The following is a 19,608-nucleotide window of genomic DNA, read 5'->3' on the forward strand; positions in this document are numbered from 1 at the left end:
TTTTTTTGCATTATTTGAAGTGGACGATTTTTTAAGGAAATTTTTTATTCCAGTTTTATTTATTTTTTGTTAATTTTGTTTGGAAGAATATATTTGCACTGTCTTTGAGTGCAAATTTATTTGCACTTTCTTCGAGTAGAAACTCTACCTCTTTCTTTTTAGAAAACTTTATTTGGCCTATTTTTCGTTGAAAACTTTTTCCTCGAGAAAATTTTTAAATTTTTGTAGGAAAATTCATTTGCATTGCTTTTGAGTGGAAATTTCATTGATTTTTCAATACTAAATGAAACATTTTTCTCTTCTAAAGTTTATTGGTTTTAAGTGGAAATTTAGTTTTTAGAAAAATTTATTTACATTCTTGTGAGTAAGCGTTTTTTCTTAAGGTTATGATATACATTTTTTAAGTATAAAATTTGTAGAAGAATTTATTTGCCTGGGCTTTCAGTGAAAGTTTTTAACCTAAATATTTGGTTATTTAATTTTTAAATTTAAATTTTTCTTAGTATAATTTATTGACATTGTTTTGTTAGTACATATTTTTGTATAAGAGCATGCTTTCATATTTCTTATATTTAATTTTTTAGAAAAAGCTTTTGGCATTGTTTTTAAGTGACAATTTTCTTCTTCGTATTATGCAAAATTTATTTTTATAAAAGTATATTTAAGTTGTTTTTGGAGTATAAATATTCTTTCCTTAAAATATGTTTCATCCTATTTAATATGCCAATAGAATTGTTTATGAGTGAATCTTTTTCTTTAAAAATATGTTTTAATTTTTTTTTTGGTTTTCTTCTTTTTGGAATTTTACTTTTGCTTATGTGTGAGTGGATATGTTTTCATACATTTTTTGGAAAAACTCTTTTGCATCTTTTTTTGGTCTGAAAAATTTCCTTGAGAGATTCGACTGCAATAGTTAAATTTTTTTAAATTTATTTGCCTTTGAGTGAAAGTGATTTTCTACTTTATTTGCATTGTTTTTGAGTGGAAGATTTTTCCACTAAAAATTTTTTAAAAATTTTTTTTTCTAGACTAGGTTTTTATACCTTTTTACAGAAATGGATGGTGGGCTTTTCTTAGTTGTTTTTTCCAGAAAATTTTTTATGTGTTGCTTTTGGTTGAACATTTTTTTCTTTAAGAATTTATTTTAAATATTTTAAGTTTTTAAGTGGAAGTGTCTTTTAAGAATTATTTTTATCCTGAAATTTTGTCTTCTTAGAAATTGAATTAAATTCTTTGTTGTTCTTTTTTAATTTTTTCGATTTCGGGAGAATATGATTCATACTTTATTTGTATAAATGTTTTCCATACATTTTTTTATTATTTTAGATTTATTTTTTTATAACTTTTTATATGTTTGCTTTTTAGTAAAATTTTTTTTAGAACGTTTTTCATGTGATGCTTTTGATTGAATTTTTTTCTTTAAGAATATATGTTAAATATTTTTAGTTGTTTTATTTGCAATGTCATTGAGCGGGTGTTTTATGCTTTAAAATTGTTTTGATTTCTATTTTTTTGGAAGTATTGTATAAAAGATTCAGCTTAAATTTATTGTTATTTTTTTGTTACAAATTTATAAACATGATTTGTAGTTGGAAATGGTGCCTTAATAATATTAAATTATTTTTGTATTTATTTTTCAACAATTTTTATTGAGCTCGAGGCCGTTTTATTTTGGAAAAGCAACAATAATTTGAAAAAATGGTAGAAGTGATAGCTATTTCGGAAATCACCACATTTCCTCATCAGACTTCTTTATGTATTTATTTTTTTTTTGCTTTTTTCCCCTTAAGATTGTGTCAATCATACATAAATGTTTTAGTTGACATTTTTTTTTTTTATTTAGATGTTTTGTTTTTGAGTGAAGGGTCATTTATTTAAGAATATTTATAAATTTCGAAGATGTTTTTACCAAATTTTTATCACATATGCATTTTTTTTATATTTTCACCTTCTCACTCTTTCACTTCCTCATTGTTATTGTGCTCATTCCTAGCTGCTGTTTTGATATTTCCCCTAGAAGGCTTGTATATATACATACATATTTTTATGACTATAATTGTTTTACCTTTAATTTTATCACCACTGCTTCGCTAAATAATTACTACTAAAAATTTTCCGCCATAAATTTCTTAAACCGCGCACACGAATTTGCCCTTTGCAATACTACTACCGTATGCTACTATTTTCTTTAATTTTATAGGAAATTTTAGTTTTCGTACAACTAAAAAAAAGTAATATTTTTCACGCTTTCTGCTGAAAACAATCAACGCGCCAGTGCTTGACTTTCGCCAAATAAAAAACACTTTTCCACCGTCGATTTGATTCGATTTCTTTTACTTTCTTGTTCTACTAAACTATCCACCAAGTGCTAGATTAATGTACGTCAACTGGTTAAGACTGTCATCCGTTAAATATGATTACTTAAAGCACAGGTGTGTTAATATGGGGCGCAACGCATCCGTACGGCTAGAATTATGGCGTTCAACTAATTAAACGTATGCGCGGCATTGCCGTCTTAAAAAGACATTTTGTCAAACAAATATTCAACAATTTCAAGTACTGATTGTTTTCATTACATTTCATTAGTGTTGTTGTTGCTGGTATGCTATTTACCTTTTTTATTGAATTGAAATTCATACTAAAATTCGTATGGCGGAGTGTGTGTGGCGTATGTGTTAGTGTGCCGCAAAAAAAATTATCTCTAGCATTGTCCGATTGAAGTAAGGTTCTTAACGCTGATAAATATTGTTGCTGGTTGGCTGTTAAGATTGTTGTTGTTGCAGCACTTGTAGTTGTTCGCGTTGTTGTTGTTGCTGTTGCTACTCTGGTCTGTTATAAACACTCTATTTAAAGGGTTGTGTGGTAGCTGTTGTTGTTGTAGTAGTAGTAGTAAATCGTATTATCAGTGAAATGAGTGATTAGGAAGGTGTTGATTACGCAGATACTCGCAGACTAGTTGCACTCAATGCTTGTGAGCAAAATTGAGTTGAATTCATTTTCTAAATCACTACAGCTGACGGAGGTGAAACTCGCAAGGGATAATTGTACTGCCATCTTTCTCCCACACTCGCCTCTTCCGCCTAGCAAGAGTGCTAATGATTTAGTGTTAGGTGTTGACTCACCAAATAGGCTGATAAGTTAGTTTGGCTAGTTGATTTATTAGTTGCTTGTGTATTTATATGTGTATGTTTAAAAAGATTATTTTCAGAAGGAATCAGATTTATAGTTAGTGGTAAACACATACATATTGAGTTATTTAAAAATAAATTTTTGAATCACTCAATTTTTTTTTTTGCAAGCGCTGATAATGAATGCGTCCAAGCTACATACATATATCGTTCAAGTGGGTACTAAAGCACTGTGTAAGGCTTTAATTATGTATGACATGTTCGTGATAATTGTTGTCAGCACTTGATTTCTTGTCTGTATTTGCTGATGTTAGATCGAACTGAAAGTGATACCGATAAAAAAAAAAACAGGAAAAACAGAAAAAAATATTCACTCAATCGCTCACTCACTGGATCTGGCAGTTAAAGAGTCAAAAATATGTCATGCAGCACCGTTGGAAAATTGAAGAGATATTACAGGGTGCCCAGTGGGAAAAGTAGTAATGCATTCCATGCATGATAATAATGTAATGTATTTCTTATTTGTTCTAGATTCTATTACTGTTTACTATGTAGTCAGTATTCTAATGTATCCAAAAACTCGAACAAAATTCATATTAAGTCGCATTCATTCCAGCATTACTGGTAATGCAGAATTGAATGCCCCACCGTGGGAAAAATAATGAATTTTCGAATGCGAAAACGGCTGTTTTACTGATTATTTTTTCGACGACTATACATTACATTTTCCCACTGGGTGCTTACGCGATCTATGCAGTTAATATGATGCTGCACTGCGAATTAAGGCTATATTTCTCTGTTCCTTATAACATTTCTCTGAAACTTAAGACCCCTAAAAATTGCAGAAAAACATTAGCTGTGGTCACATTGCGCCGAGATTTCTATACAGTGTCCTGTAAGAATGCATGCGGCGATTTTTAACCTTCATTTGGGAGATTGATTAGTAATTGTAATCTTTTTTAACTACATACATACATATGTATGTGTGTTCGCAAAGTAAGCACTTTGTCTAAAGGGCCGTTTTTACTTGGCTGCCATTTTATGTGACTGTGCGTGGTGATATATGACAGCAAACGGCAATGATACCAGATGACAACCCGTTTTCATTATTTTGACAACATTTGACGTCAAATATGACCTAATGAAAACCAGGCTTAACGTACTCCTGCTCAGCGCCGCCACTGTTGTTCTCTCATTGCTCTTCTTTCATTCATGAAGTCTTCTTTGAGCTTATTTGAAGTCATTGCCGGGAAGTGTTCAGAACCAACTGCGGTTGTGGCTACCGCCTCCCTGTCGACTAGTATGTTCGCCATCTCATTTCCCTATATTCCTAATGAACATAATAGTGCTATTTATAAAAAATGGGGTTAGCATTTTTTAACTTTCTTTGCAAACGGTCTCGCGCATTTTCTTCCATAAGAAATTCATGCAAAACCGTGGAAAAAGCCGTAAAAAACTCTTAAAAATCAATACTATTTTGCAGCCAGTTAAAACTTGACTTTATTGTTCTAAAATTATTAAATTTACCAAAACTACGTACTCAAAAAAATTCCAAAACTCCGATTAAAATTTTTAAATTTCAATAAAAATGTCTTAAATTGTTGGGATGACAATATAGCTCATTCTTCATCAATACCCGTGTACAAAATTTAAAGAAAAATCAACTAACTTTCGTAAAAATTTCGAGCTTTTTTAATTAGAGTTCCTAGAAAGATTATGAGTATGCAGATTCGCAGCCCATTGAATTATAGTAGAATAAGGTATAACCCTCAAAAGGCTTATTGGGGATCGAGCACAAATCATGTGACAGTGTCTTAAGAGATAAACAAAAAATATACTAGAGAAATAGCTTATGGAAATATTTATTCCTTAATCACATATGTAAGATTTTGAATATATTTTTATTTAAAATGCATACGTTCAGTGTTCCGGAAAGTAATTTTTACCAGTGTTATCTTCATTGAACATCGCAACGAAAATTCCCCCGATTTCCCCGTAAATCCAGCCACTGAGTATATGACTTTTCCATATAGTTAACACTCATTTACCCATTTTAGATCCGTCATGACAGTGGTATGCTACTCCCCAGACTTTGCTAGTCAGACTCCGAAGTTCACTACAAGCTCGGCTGTAAAAAAAATCTGTAATGTATTTCTTGCAGGGTATGCATCCCTTTTGAGTACTCTCACATTAGTATAATATGTATGCTACAGTATGCATGTAATTCCTTCTGTGAAATAAATGTAAGCATTACTGAAGAGCTACTCGGTGCTAAGCTTAGTGTTGGAATGCAGAACGACGTAGTAGATCCACTTGAGATTCATATGTATACTACATAAATATAAGGTCTAGTTAGTATACTACAACATGCACTTAACATAAGTTTGAGTTCTTTGGCATCGTATTACGAATTGCTAGCTTGCATAATAGCTTTCATAATTTTCGCATATTCATGACAATTTGTAAAATGTTGTCATTACTATTAAACATATGAGTTATTTTTAAGGAATTTACGTCTATGAATATGTACGCCATTAAAAAAAATGATATATTAGTAAAACCGCGGCCATCATTAAGCAAACTCCAAATAGTCTCATTAAATTTTTGCTCAAGCTTCAAGAAATGTCATAGGAAATTATAGAATTGCTTAAATCTGAATTTTATTTGAAAAATATTAACAAATCATATTCACATGCATATCTCGACCAAAAACCAGTTATTAATATTTATGCCTAGGCACAAGCATATCAAATTGATTTAAGTATGAAAATATATATATGTATGTGCATTGTATATACATGTCTGTAGAAAAAATTAGGGAATCACAGGTCACCAAAAAGTTCTTCATGCATGATTTAGATTTTTCTGGGATTAGGAAAAATATGTGTACATGCATAATTCTGGCATCAAAATAAGCGTTTTTTATTTTTTATTCAAATGCCAACTAGCTATGAACATATTCGTAAACAAATAATAAGTAAGCAAACAACTCACTTTTGTAGAATCTTTTGTCCAACTATCTTAGAAAAAGAAAACAAAAACAAACAAAAAATTTGAAATTCCTTGTAAATGTCCCAAAAGTGGTATTATCGAAATATAGAGACACCAGTGTGACTTTTCGGTTGACCCGCTGTAATTAAGCACTCTGTGAGAAGTAAATCAAATACCAACTATGTATGTATTTGTTTACTGAGTCTGGGAAAATATAAAGCCCCGTAATCGGTAATCAAATTTTAAGCTTAGTTTAGTATACTTTAAGCACAAAAAATCACAAAACAGCGAGTGTAAATAATTTTTTTTTTAGACTGATTCCAAAAAATAATAAAAAAGGGATGTCGGACGCAGTGCTCATTGAACCGGTCATACGAGAGCCGTTTTATAGGACAGTGACTTTTTAAATCACAGACATTTTTACGGTAAAAAAGCAGTTTATTTCTCCAATAGAAAAAGAAGATTCCCGTTATCATTCTGAGTATTTTGCTTTATATTCGCTGTAACTTTCCCACGTTGGATGGAGATGTTGTGCCTTACATTTCTATGCCGTATGTCGGCTCCATTATTATAGTATATAGAAGGACTTTGTATTCGAGACTAAATTTTGATTTTTGATTTGGTAACCAGAGTTGATAATTGAGTTTGAGTTTAATTTGGGTGGCCTTAGATTCGATGTGCTTTTTCTATCTAACTTGTGTATAAGTCCTTCGTGCCACACTTAGTCCAAAGCTCGACCAACGTCTAAGAATAATGCCGAAGAATATTTTTTTCTTCGCATATAAGCGAGACGATACCGTGCTCGAAATCCGAATTGGTGTTTGGGGATTATGTTGTGTTCTGAGATGACTGGCAATATCTTCTCATAGAGCTTTGACATAATTGGGAGGAGATTTATTGGTCAGTATGAGGGCGGCAGAGTGGCGTCTTTCCCCGGTTTTACTATCACTGTGATTTGCGGCTGCTTCCACGCTTTTGGGTAGTAATGGACACGGCCCTGGGAAAAACTAACTTTATTTGAGGTCATTATTGGCGCAACTGTTTGGCGTGTAATGAAAGTGGATTTAACTAACCATTGCACATTGGTTCAAAATTGACAGTTTATGTTGACAATTCACTGGAGTCTTCATTTTTCGCTTAATTTGATTAATTAGGGTTTAGGGTTCTCCCAAAATAAAAAAAAAATAAACAAATTCAATTTAAAATGTTATAAACAATTTTTGTCCAAAATTCATTATTTGTTTTTGTAAAAGTTAGGGTTTACATCATTGAATTTTAGTATGTTCAAGTGCAAGTTGCAAAGAGTTCGCGTTGATTTTTTTTGTTTAGCATACAAATGTGCTCGAAATGTTGCGAAAAAATTTTAAAAATTCAAATTCTTAGCCACTTGCAAATTGCACTTTATTAAATTAAAATTGAACTATCTGTAAAACTGCGTACCCAACATTTTTCTAGAAAATCAAAATTTTTTTTTAATTTTGGTGATTTTTTTTTATATCATTTAAAATTTTCCTTATGATTTTTTTTTGTTTTTTTGTTTCGGGAGCCCTACAATTGTTTTCAACTAGTTTCCATTATGTAACATTTATTAACTGGAACAGGAGAATCGATTTTCTTCAAAATTGCTACTTTTTTTAACGGAGTGCACATTTTTCAGATCTCAAAAATCCGAAATTCAGCTATATTTCTAAAACTGTTTTACGCTTTTACATTCTGATTTCATATTCGGATTCAATGTTGCTGTTGAACAACTACTTGCGTTATTGCCGACAAAACTGCAAGGCGGACCCGACTGCGTTCTAAATATTATGAAAAACTTGAAGATCTTTGCGATGCTCAACAAATTATGGATGGTGGAAAAGCTTAGAAAGTAAGCTATCGAAATAAGCCATTTGCGAAAAAAATACAAACATCGTAAATTTTTTTAAAATTCAGTAAAATTTATTTTATTGCAAATTAAACAAAAAAAAAAATGAGGAAATGTGGTTTTTTCAAATTCTTGTTGCTTCTCCACAATAAGTTTTTCATTAAAAACGGCCTCAAGCTTAATAAAAATTGCAGAAAAAAAAAATTTACGAAAAATTTATAGCTTTCACCAAAAAGCGCAGAAAAAGTTCTAATAGGTCAGCAATTTTTGTTTCTCTATCATAAGTGTGACATGAGCCACTAATAAGCTTTCGATAGTCTGCTAAGATACATAAGTACTCGCATATATTATATTAACTATCTGAAGCACTATAATTAAGGTATGTATGTACATAAATAAGATATAGGATTAGTAACAGAATACAAGACAAGAAAGCGCGCACTAACGATGTAAGTTAAAATAATTTGCACTTTTGATACTTAAAAATAAGAAAAAACTTAAGCAATAGTCTAGCTACATACCTATGTATTTATCCTTCTAGAGTACGTAGCTTAGAAATGATTTTTACTGAAAGCATGCCGAATAAGTCGGTGTCATTACAAATGTGCAGAGGTACGTGTTATTGAGTTGTATGTACCAAGTTCGATTCCCGCGCCAGGGAAGAAACTGTAATGCAGTTTTTTTTTACAACAGCGGTGTCTTCCAGATTATGAAACACAGATTATCTGCCAATTATATAGGAATCTGAATCTGCTCAATCCGCCTATAAAAAAGAGGAATTTCTCTAAATAAAAAAGAGTCACAGTTAAATACGGTCTCTGTCCTCCCATTTAACTGCAAAATCTGTACTTGTATAGTAGTGGCAGGAAAATCGCCCTCAGACGTGTTGACGCCTACGGAATCGGCTGTGCAAGCTCATGGCATACTACTAAGTAGTCTGCCTGCTGTCGATTTTGTCAACGAAGGATTAAATGGTGGTAAACTCATAGTTCGCGCCATTTCCTAACATTTCTATGGTGGTCAAGGTCGCTCAGAATGCTGCAATAGACCAGGCTTCATTTTGTCGAACCTGGGAATAGAATTTCCAAAGCTTAAGCGACGAAAACTCCAATAGAAAAAAAATTAGCTGTCAGAAAGTTTCTTACGCAGATTGACTTCTTAATACAAACCAACCTAAGGGCAGGCATAAGCCAAACGCTTAGCAGAAATCTGGAACCGTAGTCAGCCAAGCAGCGACCTTAGGTTTGATTTTAGTGTAAATATCAACCTTACCGCAAGGCACCCAATCGGCCACTGCTCAGGCTAGGTATCACGAAACAAATCACTTCTTTCGATATTCCAAACTTCAAGTTCGACTGGTCGAAAAGCAGATCCTCGCGAAGAGGTGGCGGCATAATGTTCGAGGAGCAGCTCGGCCCAACTTCTAGCTACTATCTTTTGATCTTACAAAACGCTATGTTACATCGAGGAAATATTCTGTAATAGAATGAGTGCACTGAATGATATTAATGTAGTCTGTCTTTGCACACTGTCTCGACTAGAGCTAAGAGCGTAGACAATTTTATAATTTAATTTTTTTATTGTTACATTTTTGCGTTTTTCGTTACATTCGTCGTAGTTACCACTTTCTCTGTTGCGTTTTTATGTCTAAGGTTATGGGCGTATTGCTACAAAAATATATAAATACATCGGCCCTCGTATAGTAAATCTTTAAGTGCCAAGTGTGTAAGCCTTACTTACAAAATGACTACTGGTTTGATTGAGAAAGTAAATTCCGCTGAGTGCGAAGAAATCGGGGCGCGCGCGCCAAACATAATCGAACGCGAAAAACCTCCAACAAAGTACCCCAAATCGGTCGCATTCTTTATCACCAATGAGTTCTGTGATCGCTTCACTTATTATGGATTGCGTACGATTCTCGCGTTGTATCTCACCACCAAATTGCACTACGACAAGGATACGGCGACTGTACTTTACCATTCTTTTACCATGTCAGTGTATCTATTTCCAATAGTTGGCGCCATTATCGCGGACTGTTGGTGGGGTAAATTCAGAACGATTCTTTACTTCTCGATGGTGTATGTCTTAGGTGCACTGATTTTATCGCTTGCCGCCATACCGCCGCTACAACTGCCGGTGAAGGTGATCACCCTACTCGGTCTAGTGCTGATCGCGCTGGGCAAAGGTGGCATTAAGCCGTGCGTTTCGGCCTTCGGCGGTGATCAGTTCCGCATGCCAGAGCAAGCCAAACAGCTAGCCACCTTCTTTTCGATTTTCTACTGCGCCAATAACGCCGGTTCTACCATCGCCTCCGTAATCACACCAATGCTGCGTGAGGATGTGCATTGCTTTGGTGATATGAATTGTTTTTCGTTGGCTTTCGGTGCGCCAGCGGTGCTTATGTTACTCTCGGCTGTGATCTTCATTGCTGGCCGCAAATTGTATGTGGTTAAGCCACCTGCTGGCAATATTATATTCGGCGTTTCAAAATGCATTTCGCGTGCCATTACCGGTTGGCGACGTGAGCGCAAGACAAATCCACGCAAACATTGGCTGGACTATGCGGAGCCGACTTCGGGTCAAAAGATGGTGGCCGATACCAAGTTGCTGCTGAAGATACTTACGCTATTTTTGCCATTTCCCGTCTTCTGGGCGCTTTACGATCAGCAAGGCTCACGCTGGACCTTCCAAGCGACACGAATGAATGGCGAAACATTCGGTTATGTCATTAAGCCAGATCAGATGCAGGTCGCCAGCCCGTTACTAATTCTCGTCATGATACCGCTATTCAACTATGTGATCTACCCCATTTTGGCGAAGCTGGGCATTAAGCGACCTTTGCAAAAGCTCACGCTTGGTGGCCTACTGGCCGCCGTTGCTTTCCTGCTCTCTGCCTTGCTCGATGTCCAACTGAATACCGTCGATGTAACGCTTCCTACGGAATTCGACGCCCATCTGCGCATATATAATGGTATGCCCTGTGCCTACCGTTTTGCTACGCCGCTACCGAATCGGCCGGAATTTGTTGAACCACTTGGCTTGTTGGAGGCTAAGTCGTTGTCCGTACCGCAGTCACACGTTTATGTATACAACGCCACCTCAGCGAGCCTACGTTGCAAGGACTTCTCAGGCGCGTTTCGGCTGACACCTGGTAAGGAGACCAGCTACTACATTTCCGACGAAGGCATGCAGGAGTTTTTCGACTCGTCGGCTAAACCAAAGCTTGGTTCGTCAATGGTGCGCGTGTTGCTAAATGTGCCGGCCAACGAGAGCGCTATCACCTTAACTGTTGATGAAGCGGAGACACCGATGCCTTTGGTCCTTCACAGCGTCACCCAGGTGGTGTACGTCGCACCTGGAGAAACCAAGTTGCAGCTGGCGAATAAGCAAATCACAAGCATAAATACGAAGAGTGGTGGCGTATACGCTCTACTGGTACAGGGTAATACCATAGATGGCTTCAACTCGAAATTGCACGCCATTGCCCAGTCAAATCGCATTCATATTATGTGGCAACTACCTCAGATAATTGTGATGACAGCAGCTGAAATCATGTTCTCCATAACAGGCTTGGAATTTTCATACACACAGGCACCACCGAGTATGACGTCCATATTGCAAGCCTGCTGGCTCCTCTCCATCTCTATCGGCAACTTGTTGGTGGTGGTTATAGCTGAATTGAAATTATTCAAGTCGCAGGCTGCTGAATTCGCACTTTTTGCGGCCATCATGATTGTTGACATGCTCATTTTTATCTTACTTGCTATTCCATATAAATATGTGGAGCATGGCAGGGATGAGCAAGCGAATCAAGTGGTGGCTACAACCGGCACTTGCAAGCACAGAGAAGCAGAGAGGAAACCTTACACGGGCAGTAAAGGAAATGGGCAAGTCAATGAGGTTTACGAAGGAGGACATTAAAAGGCTTTAAGAATGTGTGTGTGTGTGCCAAGGTAGAGGATAGAGCCAGGATGAAGAAGAGCATTTGGGAGGGACGGACTCTGTCAACTAATGAGCCAATTTTTTTCTAAGCTTGGACCCGATAAAAAGTTATGTTTGCGGATATATTTAATCATCGTACTTTGATTGCGGTATATTTAGATATATCGTCGCCTAATGGTCTTAAAACGTTGGCTCATTCAGTTTAAAGTTCAATAGAAAAATATATGCAGAATAGAAAAATATAAACGAAACCGCATTCGAAAAACTTTAGAACTTATATTTTAAAACAAAAGGGATGCCACACATTAAAAAAAAACCATAGGTTTAGGTATGTGTAAGTTAAAAGTATATTTCGAAATGGGTAGTTAGGAAATTACAGTTATTTAAGAGCACAACAGAATCGAGCTATTTTAAAAGAAGGTTGCCACCTGAAAAAAAAAAAATTATTGAAATAATATAAGTTTTAAATAAGATGTAAGTAAGAACACAGATATCAAATAAAACTCAAGAAAACGGTTACCAACATTTAATAAATTAATTTTAGTTAAATTTTTAAGGTCAATAAAATGTTGCAATGTGGGTATCAAATGAAAGATGTTTAAGATCACAACTAATTGGAAGCATTTGACAGAGAGTTGCCACCTTTGAAGGATAAAATTTTTAATTTTTTAAATACTTGCGTTTATACATACATATGTACTCGTACATGTGTATGCAGAGCAATATTAACAAATCAGGAGAGTTTTTTAGAAACGCTTGCCATCTTTTCAGAGGATTAATTTTTAGTTAAATTTTGTAGGTTCAAACAAAATTTTACAATATGGGCATCAAATGAAAGGTATTCTTCATCACAATTGGCAGCATTTTAGAAGGATTCTAAAAATTACCACCTTTACAACAAAAAAAAAATATTTAAATACGAATATTAAATGAAATATAAAACAAAATGTATTAGAAACACAGACAATTTTTTACAAAGTGTTTTCACCTATTTCAAAACGAATTTTAAGTAAATGTGTAAGTTCATTAAAATATTTGATGTCCATACGAAATGTATCCAAGATCATAATTAATTGAATGCATTGTATATAAGGTTTGCTATCTGTCAAGCCAAAAAAAAAAAATGATTAGGATCTCATGATTTGAATAGTATCTACACATATGTAGATTAAAGCGTGCCAGAAAGAAAAGTTCCCCTGAGAAATTAGTTTTTGCCGAATGTAGGGGAAGTTTTTGTCATATCTTCGGCATTTATAGTTGGATCTTAAAGTATGATATATCAATGTTTTTGTATCAAGGAAACACATTTTTTGTTATATAAAAATACATAACTTTTGTCAGTCTAACCCACTTCCGGTCGAGACCCAAAGTCGGTAATACGACCAAAAGATAGATCTTCCCCGTCTTGGTAGCTCATATTTTTGTGTGTTTCCAATAAATAACATTTTCCACTATTTTAGAAGGGCGGACGGGTGGTCCAGGACACCTTTTATATATTATATATGTATATATTCTGTTTACGATATTTATTAAGAAATAAGTGAAAATTAATATTACAAGTTTTTATTTTATATATTATGCACAGCTTTGGCCAATAAATTGTAAACACATCAATATTTTTTTTAAATTTTTTCTTTTTATTTAGTAAACTTATTCAAAGTAGCCTTCATTTGTCATGCAGCAACGAAGAAGTCAGTTTTCCAAGACAGTCTTTGGAATGGTAGCCTTTTGTGATTTGTAGAAGGCTTTTGTAGTCAGATGGGTGAAATAAAATGAGCTTGCGAAAAGAGGGTCCATTTTATGCGACCCATTTACTGAGCATATTCTCATAAGAGCTAACCCTAGCAGCAGATGTTTGGACGTGCTATCTATTTTCTTTCCTTTAATTACTCGTTTATTATTACGATTGGGCTGGTAATATCCTATCAAGAGCTATTTGTGCAGAAAAATTGTGTGCTCCTTCATAGGAAGCATTGTAGACTCATCGTGAATACACTTAGGTTGTTCACACTTACCTGGTTATCAGGTTATCTGGTTATGTAGTTATATTTTTTATTCAATTTACAACAATAACATACACTACATAATAATAATTTTAAAACAGATAACCTGATATTTCGATATCATAAAAAGGCATCCAGTGGCGGTGTTAAGAACGTAGTAAAATAGAGAGACATTTATACATATATGTCTGCTACTGAATTGCCTAGAATCTATTTTCCAGAGACGATTGGTTCTATTTTGCCAACACCGTGCTAGTTACAAGTAAAAATGTCTGACGCTACTTTAGATCTTCCTTACTGGGTATGCGGGAAAAACTAAGCAGCTACTTGGCTTAATACCTTTTCGATAGACCGTATTAAATAGAAAAGTGCTTGAGTTTGTATTAACCGTCTGAAGCAGTGCAATTGAGATATGGGCATAAGTGCTGTCTAAAGTCGTCGAGGAATGCTTATACTTCCTTGTGCAAAGCAGGCAACTAAGAATAAGTTGCGTTGCACAATACGTATACCAAAGTGGCTGACTTTTCAATATTGAATAGGTTATGTTTACACTAGTGCTCGAACCAGAGATATGAATAGCGTAACGAGGTAACCGCTTATGATATATCCGACATAGAAAGACAGTGAATTTGATTGAAATTCATAGCTGAGCTGCTAGACCAGACCATATAACAACGTCTTTGGATTTCGTACCAGGAATCCCCTACTGAAATGCACCGGCAATGATATTTATTAGAAAGTCCCGCAATTTAGACAATCGCACCATATTTGAAGAAGATATGTTTGCCTTCAAGTCGAAGCTAATTTTATACAAGAGAAGTCAGTATCTTCGTTGATGGCCAAGTTTCATTGAAATCGTTATGAAGTAACTATTTACTGGGTTTCTAAATTTGGCTGCAACTTTATTGCGATCTACTCATCAGAGCTTACTCAATGTGCAGACTACGAAGCCATAAATTCGTTCTAACCTGAGGAAGACTTAAAGATAAACAAATCTGCTGGGAGTCTACTAACCAGCAGTAATAGGGGTGTCGCCTTGTTGCCCATTTGACGAAAAATAAAACTGATTCGATTGATCGTTTTCTATGTCTATGTCTAGGTCACCAGTTAAAGCCTCCCAAATCCTATATAGAGTACTGCCTTACCATCGGACCTCCTCAATTTTATTTGGAACAGTAAGTGACTTAATAGATACTACAAATATTGGCACTCTCGCTGTGGGCATTCACAATGAACTAATACAACCCCGAGTGGAAGTATAAAGACTTCATTCACATCTTATAATCTTAACCCAACCTAGCAATTTGACAAGTAGATCTTGGAAGACCGAATAGTCACTTAGAAACTGTGCTAGAGAACTCTATCTCGGACTAAAAGGTGTTGACTACCTGTTGTTGTTGACTCGTGTTACCAACAGGACAAGAAGATGATGTACTTAGTTTGGAACAAATTTCGGACATCCTCTTGCAATTTGAATTTCCCAATTTTGGTAGAGAAAAAATCTTTTCCGCAAGCAACTATCAAAGCTTTAACTTTCTGCTAAAAAAATGTTAAAACCAAACAACTGTACTATATAAGATTTAAAGCCACCACGCGGCTCGAACTTTTTGAGCGACCTTTTAAACATTAATTTTAACCGATTTTATGTTTGAATTGGTAGATAACAATTAGTTAAAATTTTAATGAGGGTTTGCATTGCCGATTTCCTGACAATCGGGCATGGAAGTTAAAAAGAAATTACTGCAAGAAGCGATAACCAAATCAGACCTTGAAATACTTAAATGCATTGTTATAGCAATGCTTAGCAACAAAATTTAAAAGTTAGTTCTGAGACGATAAGACACTTGCGATAACATTAGCCAAAGCTACAAATAAAAAATAAGAAATAAAAAATTCATTGATCTTTCTATTGTTCAGGTTTTATTGTTCAATGCAACTAAAAAATTCGCGAAACGTATTATATTTTGGTGGTTAACTTCCATTGCAAATCGATAAGCAATTGAACTTCTCACGAACTGCCTGCCGTTCGACCTTCTTTCGTCGTTAATGTTCACACACAGGTAAATTGATTGGAAAGAATACATTGAGTTCGATCAGCGCTGCCCAAATGATGAAGCACAAATACAAAATGGCACAGATCCAACCAACTGTGCGATCCAGTCGGAAACGGTTTCCCAGTAGCGTTACAAATAGGCAGATAACAGATGCGAGGAGAAATGTCACGGAGTAGGTAAGCCCATTTGAGTTTGGTGAAACCCACATTTCATCTGGTTGATTAGGTAGAAAGTATGCTTTGATGAACCAAGGTACGCTGAGGCAGAGCAAAATATCGAAGGTATTTGAGCCGATGGCATTACTGATGCCCATAGCGCCATGCCCCTGCTTGGTGACAATGATGCTGGAAACCGCCTCTGGTACGCTCATGCCGGCAGAGAGAATGGTGAGCCCCATGACAGAATCGGGTATGCTGAGTGTGTCACCTGGAAGAGGTGAAATATTACTTAAAGGCATTTGTTATTTGCAGTGTTGTCAGAAACTGATATGATAGCATAGGATAGAATTGAATAGGTGAGAAATGAATACGATGGAATAGAAAACGAGAGAGATGAGGAGAGAATATCTAGGAAAGGATGGGATATGATAGGATAATGTTACGTTGAAAGAGAAAAAAAGAAATTTCGATTCCAATGGGAGTCCTATAAATTCAAGCGTATCATAGGCGTTCAAATAATTTTTAGCAGACACTTTGTGACAGAAACATAACCCCGCTTTTGCATGGGGGAGGGCAACTCATTATCAGAAAAATACTTTGCTAACGTTCAAAAAAGTTCACAGCCGAATATTTATTAGCAATGCACCAATTAAATCCGTTATCGTGTACAACCGCTATTTTATAGGATGGCAATGAAGATTAATTTTATTTAAAGTGTCAGTTGAAAAAAAAAAATCAATTCTCTGTTAACCTAAAGTACTTAACTAGTTGCTAACAGCGGGTAAGCGGGTTTTAATGGCTACCATAACTTTTTATGAACGTATGTAGATTAAGAAAGTATATTTTTAACAAATAAAGTTCGGTTAGAAAAAATTAATGGCAACATTTGAGGAGGAAAAAGATAAGCGCAGCTGAGCAAAAAAGGGCATTTGAAAATTAGTATGAAAGTAATAAGCAAAAGTTCTTTATTGACATACTCACCGATCACCGTTATCGCATAAGCCACGACATAAGAAATCACAGCAATCCACACAATCGACGCTACGAAAGTAAAATATTTCGCTCGCGCGTGTTTACGACTATCCGGCACAGTTGCGTACAACAAAAATGTAATGGGCCAACGCAAGAGAAAATGCGGCCACGAAGCATCTTTGCGTTGCCACGGTGTGTCAGCAAAGTCTGTGGAGGTATCTGCGTAGGGGAGAGGGAGAGAGATAGAAAGAGGTGAGCGTGAGAGAGACAAAGCTTTCTATTTATTTATTAGTTATCTCATTTTTAGTACCCACCACTACAGTGATCCGAGGCGACCGTAGAACTGCAGTTATCAGTGTTTTGTGTCATAGATGCGCGACAGCTCTCTAAATCCTCCAAACTTGGATACAGTTGCGTGGAGGAGCAGACAGGTATATAAAACGGCGTGAGGTGGTTACTCGAAGCGCATGTGTTTATACTACGCATAGAAGCTGCTAATCTGCTGTTGGTAATGCTGCCACAAGTTCGCTTTCGACCAATCAGCGGCGTAAGTTCGTTAACCTCCCAATAGCGACCTATTAAATGCAGCCTACGGCGATACATTGAGACGAGACGACGCGCCGAACGCGCCACCCGGTCATTGTTGTACATCACTGGAAGGAGAGAAGGCAGGAGAAAAGCGAGTTAATAAGTTAATAGTGGTGAAAAATTAGAAAACGATGAATAAGTAGTACTTAAGATCTCACTTATGATATGATAGGTTACTGACTCGATTACAGATCTTATGAGCTCAATTATTCATTAACCCTTCGCCACGCTTAGCTAAAGCTCGAGATAAGATTGTCGACAAGAAGATCCGTCGCAGATATAGTATTACAAATATTCCGCATAATCGGCAGTACCATACCGTCCTGAGATTTCAAATGCCTTCTTAGAAACTACCTTAATTCCCAAATAATGTTTAACTTCTTTGATCTAAGTTTCACTCAACACTTACCCGCCATGTAGAAAAAGTACGCCACGAAGAGTAACAATGATTCATACCACATCACCCTTCCATCCCGGAGCGTAGCGATTAGCGCCAGCACTGCCAGGCAATACATTAGACAATCTCGGCTTACAGGCCACCAATTCAGGCGTGCACTTTGACCTACAAAGAGACCACAACAAGCTGGTACCGCAAGCAGATTAAATACAGATGAGCCCACAATAGTGCTAACACCAATGTCACCCTTCGTCACGAATGTACCGATGCCATTCATAAAGAGTTCCGGACTTGAAGTGGCGACAGCCATGAAGGTAGCGCCGACTACATCGGCTTGCATATGTAGAGCTTAAGGTTGGGAGAACAAACATATGTAAGTACATATGTACATAAAATTCAATCAATACTCACTTTGACATATCAACTCGATGGCTGGCAAGAAGTAATCATCACAAATTACCGCCAATAGCCAGAAGCAATAGAGAGCTAGCAGTATATGGAGTACGATCCAACCGTGTTGACGCTGAGTGCGTGTCAAACCATCAGAGGGGAATTCCAAGATTGCTGCTGGTGTACAATTCAATGTGTGCGAAGTGACATTCGAACGCAGCGAAGCGTCGACTGTGTGGATTGTGTTGGTTGTGGCTGTTGGTGTTGCCGCTAACGACGCTGCAGCTCTTATCTCCTCCAAGGGATGCTTTGATGCGGATCGGCTGCTGCTGTAATGGGTTTCTCTGACACTGATGTTTTCTAGCGAGTTCTCTAAATCAATTGCGCTTGTGCTCACGAGACTGAGTAGCTTTCTAGTTGGCTGGTTGTATTGTTTGAGAGGCACTGTTGGAGCAGAAATTTAGTTGGGTTTAATACTCATTAGCTTTGTGTGTGGAATTCAGTTGATATGAAGCTCAGTTTTAATTTAGAATCAAGCTTGAAAGCTTGTTATTAATAATACATACATACATGCGCACATAGATGTGAAGCTGTGGCTGGGATTTTAGTAGACTTTACAACAATTTAATTTTTATTTCAGAGTTAGGTAATTTATGTAACTATTTCAGAATCATTACGCAAGCATATCGCATGTCTTATGGAAGATTTTCATATATTAAACATACGAGAATATACTTTTTGGCAAAAGCATTTTTTTGTCGAAAATTAATAACCAAAATAGCAAGGATTAATTAATCGACAAATAAAAATAAACTTTTATTTAAAATATTTCTTTTACTTATTCCTTTTGCATTTTAATAAATTCTAACTACTTCAGCTATTAAAGTAACAAAATATTTTTTGAATTTTTAAAATATTTTTTTGATTTTTTTTTAAATTAAATATCGAGGGCTTATATTCAATACCCTCTAACTACAATTTTGATGAAAATGAGTTTTTGATGGTAACGTGAGCTCTTATTTATCCTTCAACCATGACAATAATGCCAAACTTAAAATTTTGCTTTTATGATATTATATTCTCATTTTGAAAAATCCACTATCTGCAATAACATTTTG

General features: G+C 35.6%; 2 protein-coding genes across 2 annotated transcripts in view; one reads left to right on the forward strand and one right to left on the reverse strand.

Moving 5' to 3' along the window:
- Window positions 1-9,729: 9,729 nt before the first annotated feature.
- LOC118748319 (peptide transporter family 1-like) lies at window positions 9,730-11,907 on the forward strand. Its single transcript, XM_036482695.1, has one exon. The coding sequence runs from the start codon at window positions 9,730-9,732 to the stop codon at window positions 11,905-11,907; it is 2,178 nt and encodes a 725-aa protein (XP_036338588.1).
- Window positions 11,908-15,841: 3,934 nt separating this feature from the next.
- The window catches only part of LOC118748321 (sodium/potassium/calcium exchanger 4-like), a 10,202-nt gene continuing 6,435 nt past the window's right edge, over window positions 15,842-19,608 (reverse strand). Inside the window, exons 2-6 of the mRNA XM_036482696.1 lie at window positions 18,512-18,934; window positions 18,113-18,448; window positions 17,430-17,768; window positions 17,125-17,334; window positions 15,842-16,411 (exon numbers count right to left, since the gene is read on the reverse strand). Of these exons, the coding sequence (XP_036338589.1) occupies window positions 15,975-16,411; window positions 17,125-17,334; window positions 17,430-17,768; window positions 18,113-18,448; window positions 18,512-18,934 (1,745 nt within the window). The 3' untranslated portion in view covers window positions 15,842-15,974. The remainder of the gene's footprint in view (window positions 16,412-17,124; window positions 17,335-17,429; window positions 17,769-18,112; window positions 18,449-18,511; window positions 18,935-19,608) is intronic.

This window comes from Rhagoletis pomonella, unplaced genomic scaffold (genome assembly GCF_013731165.1).
Source record: "Rhagoletis pomonella isolate Grant_MI unplaced genomic scaffold, Rhpom_1.0 Rhpom_scaffold_00013, whole genome shotgun sequence".
NCBI classification, from domain to species: Eukaryota; Metazoa; Arthropoda; class Insecta; order Diptera; family Tephritidae; genus Rhagoletis; species Rhagoletis pomonella.

Bases quoted from the DNA above. Each gene is read 5' to 3' on its own strand.
- LOC118748319 (XM_036482695.1), top strand. From the start codon at position 9,730: ATGACTACTGGTTTGATTGAGAAAGTAAATTCCGCTGAGTGCGAAGAA.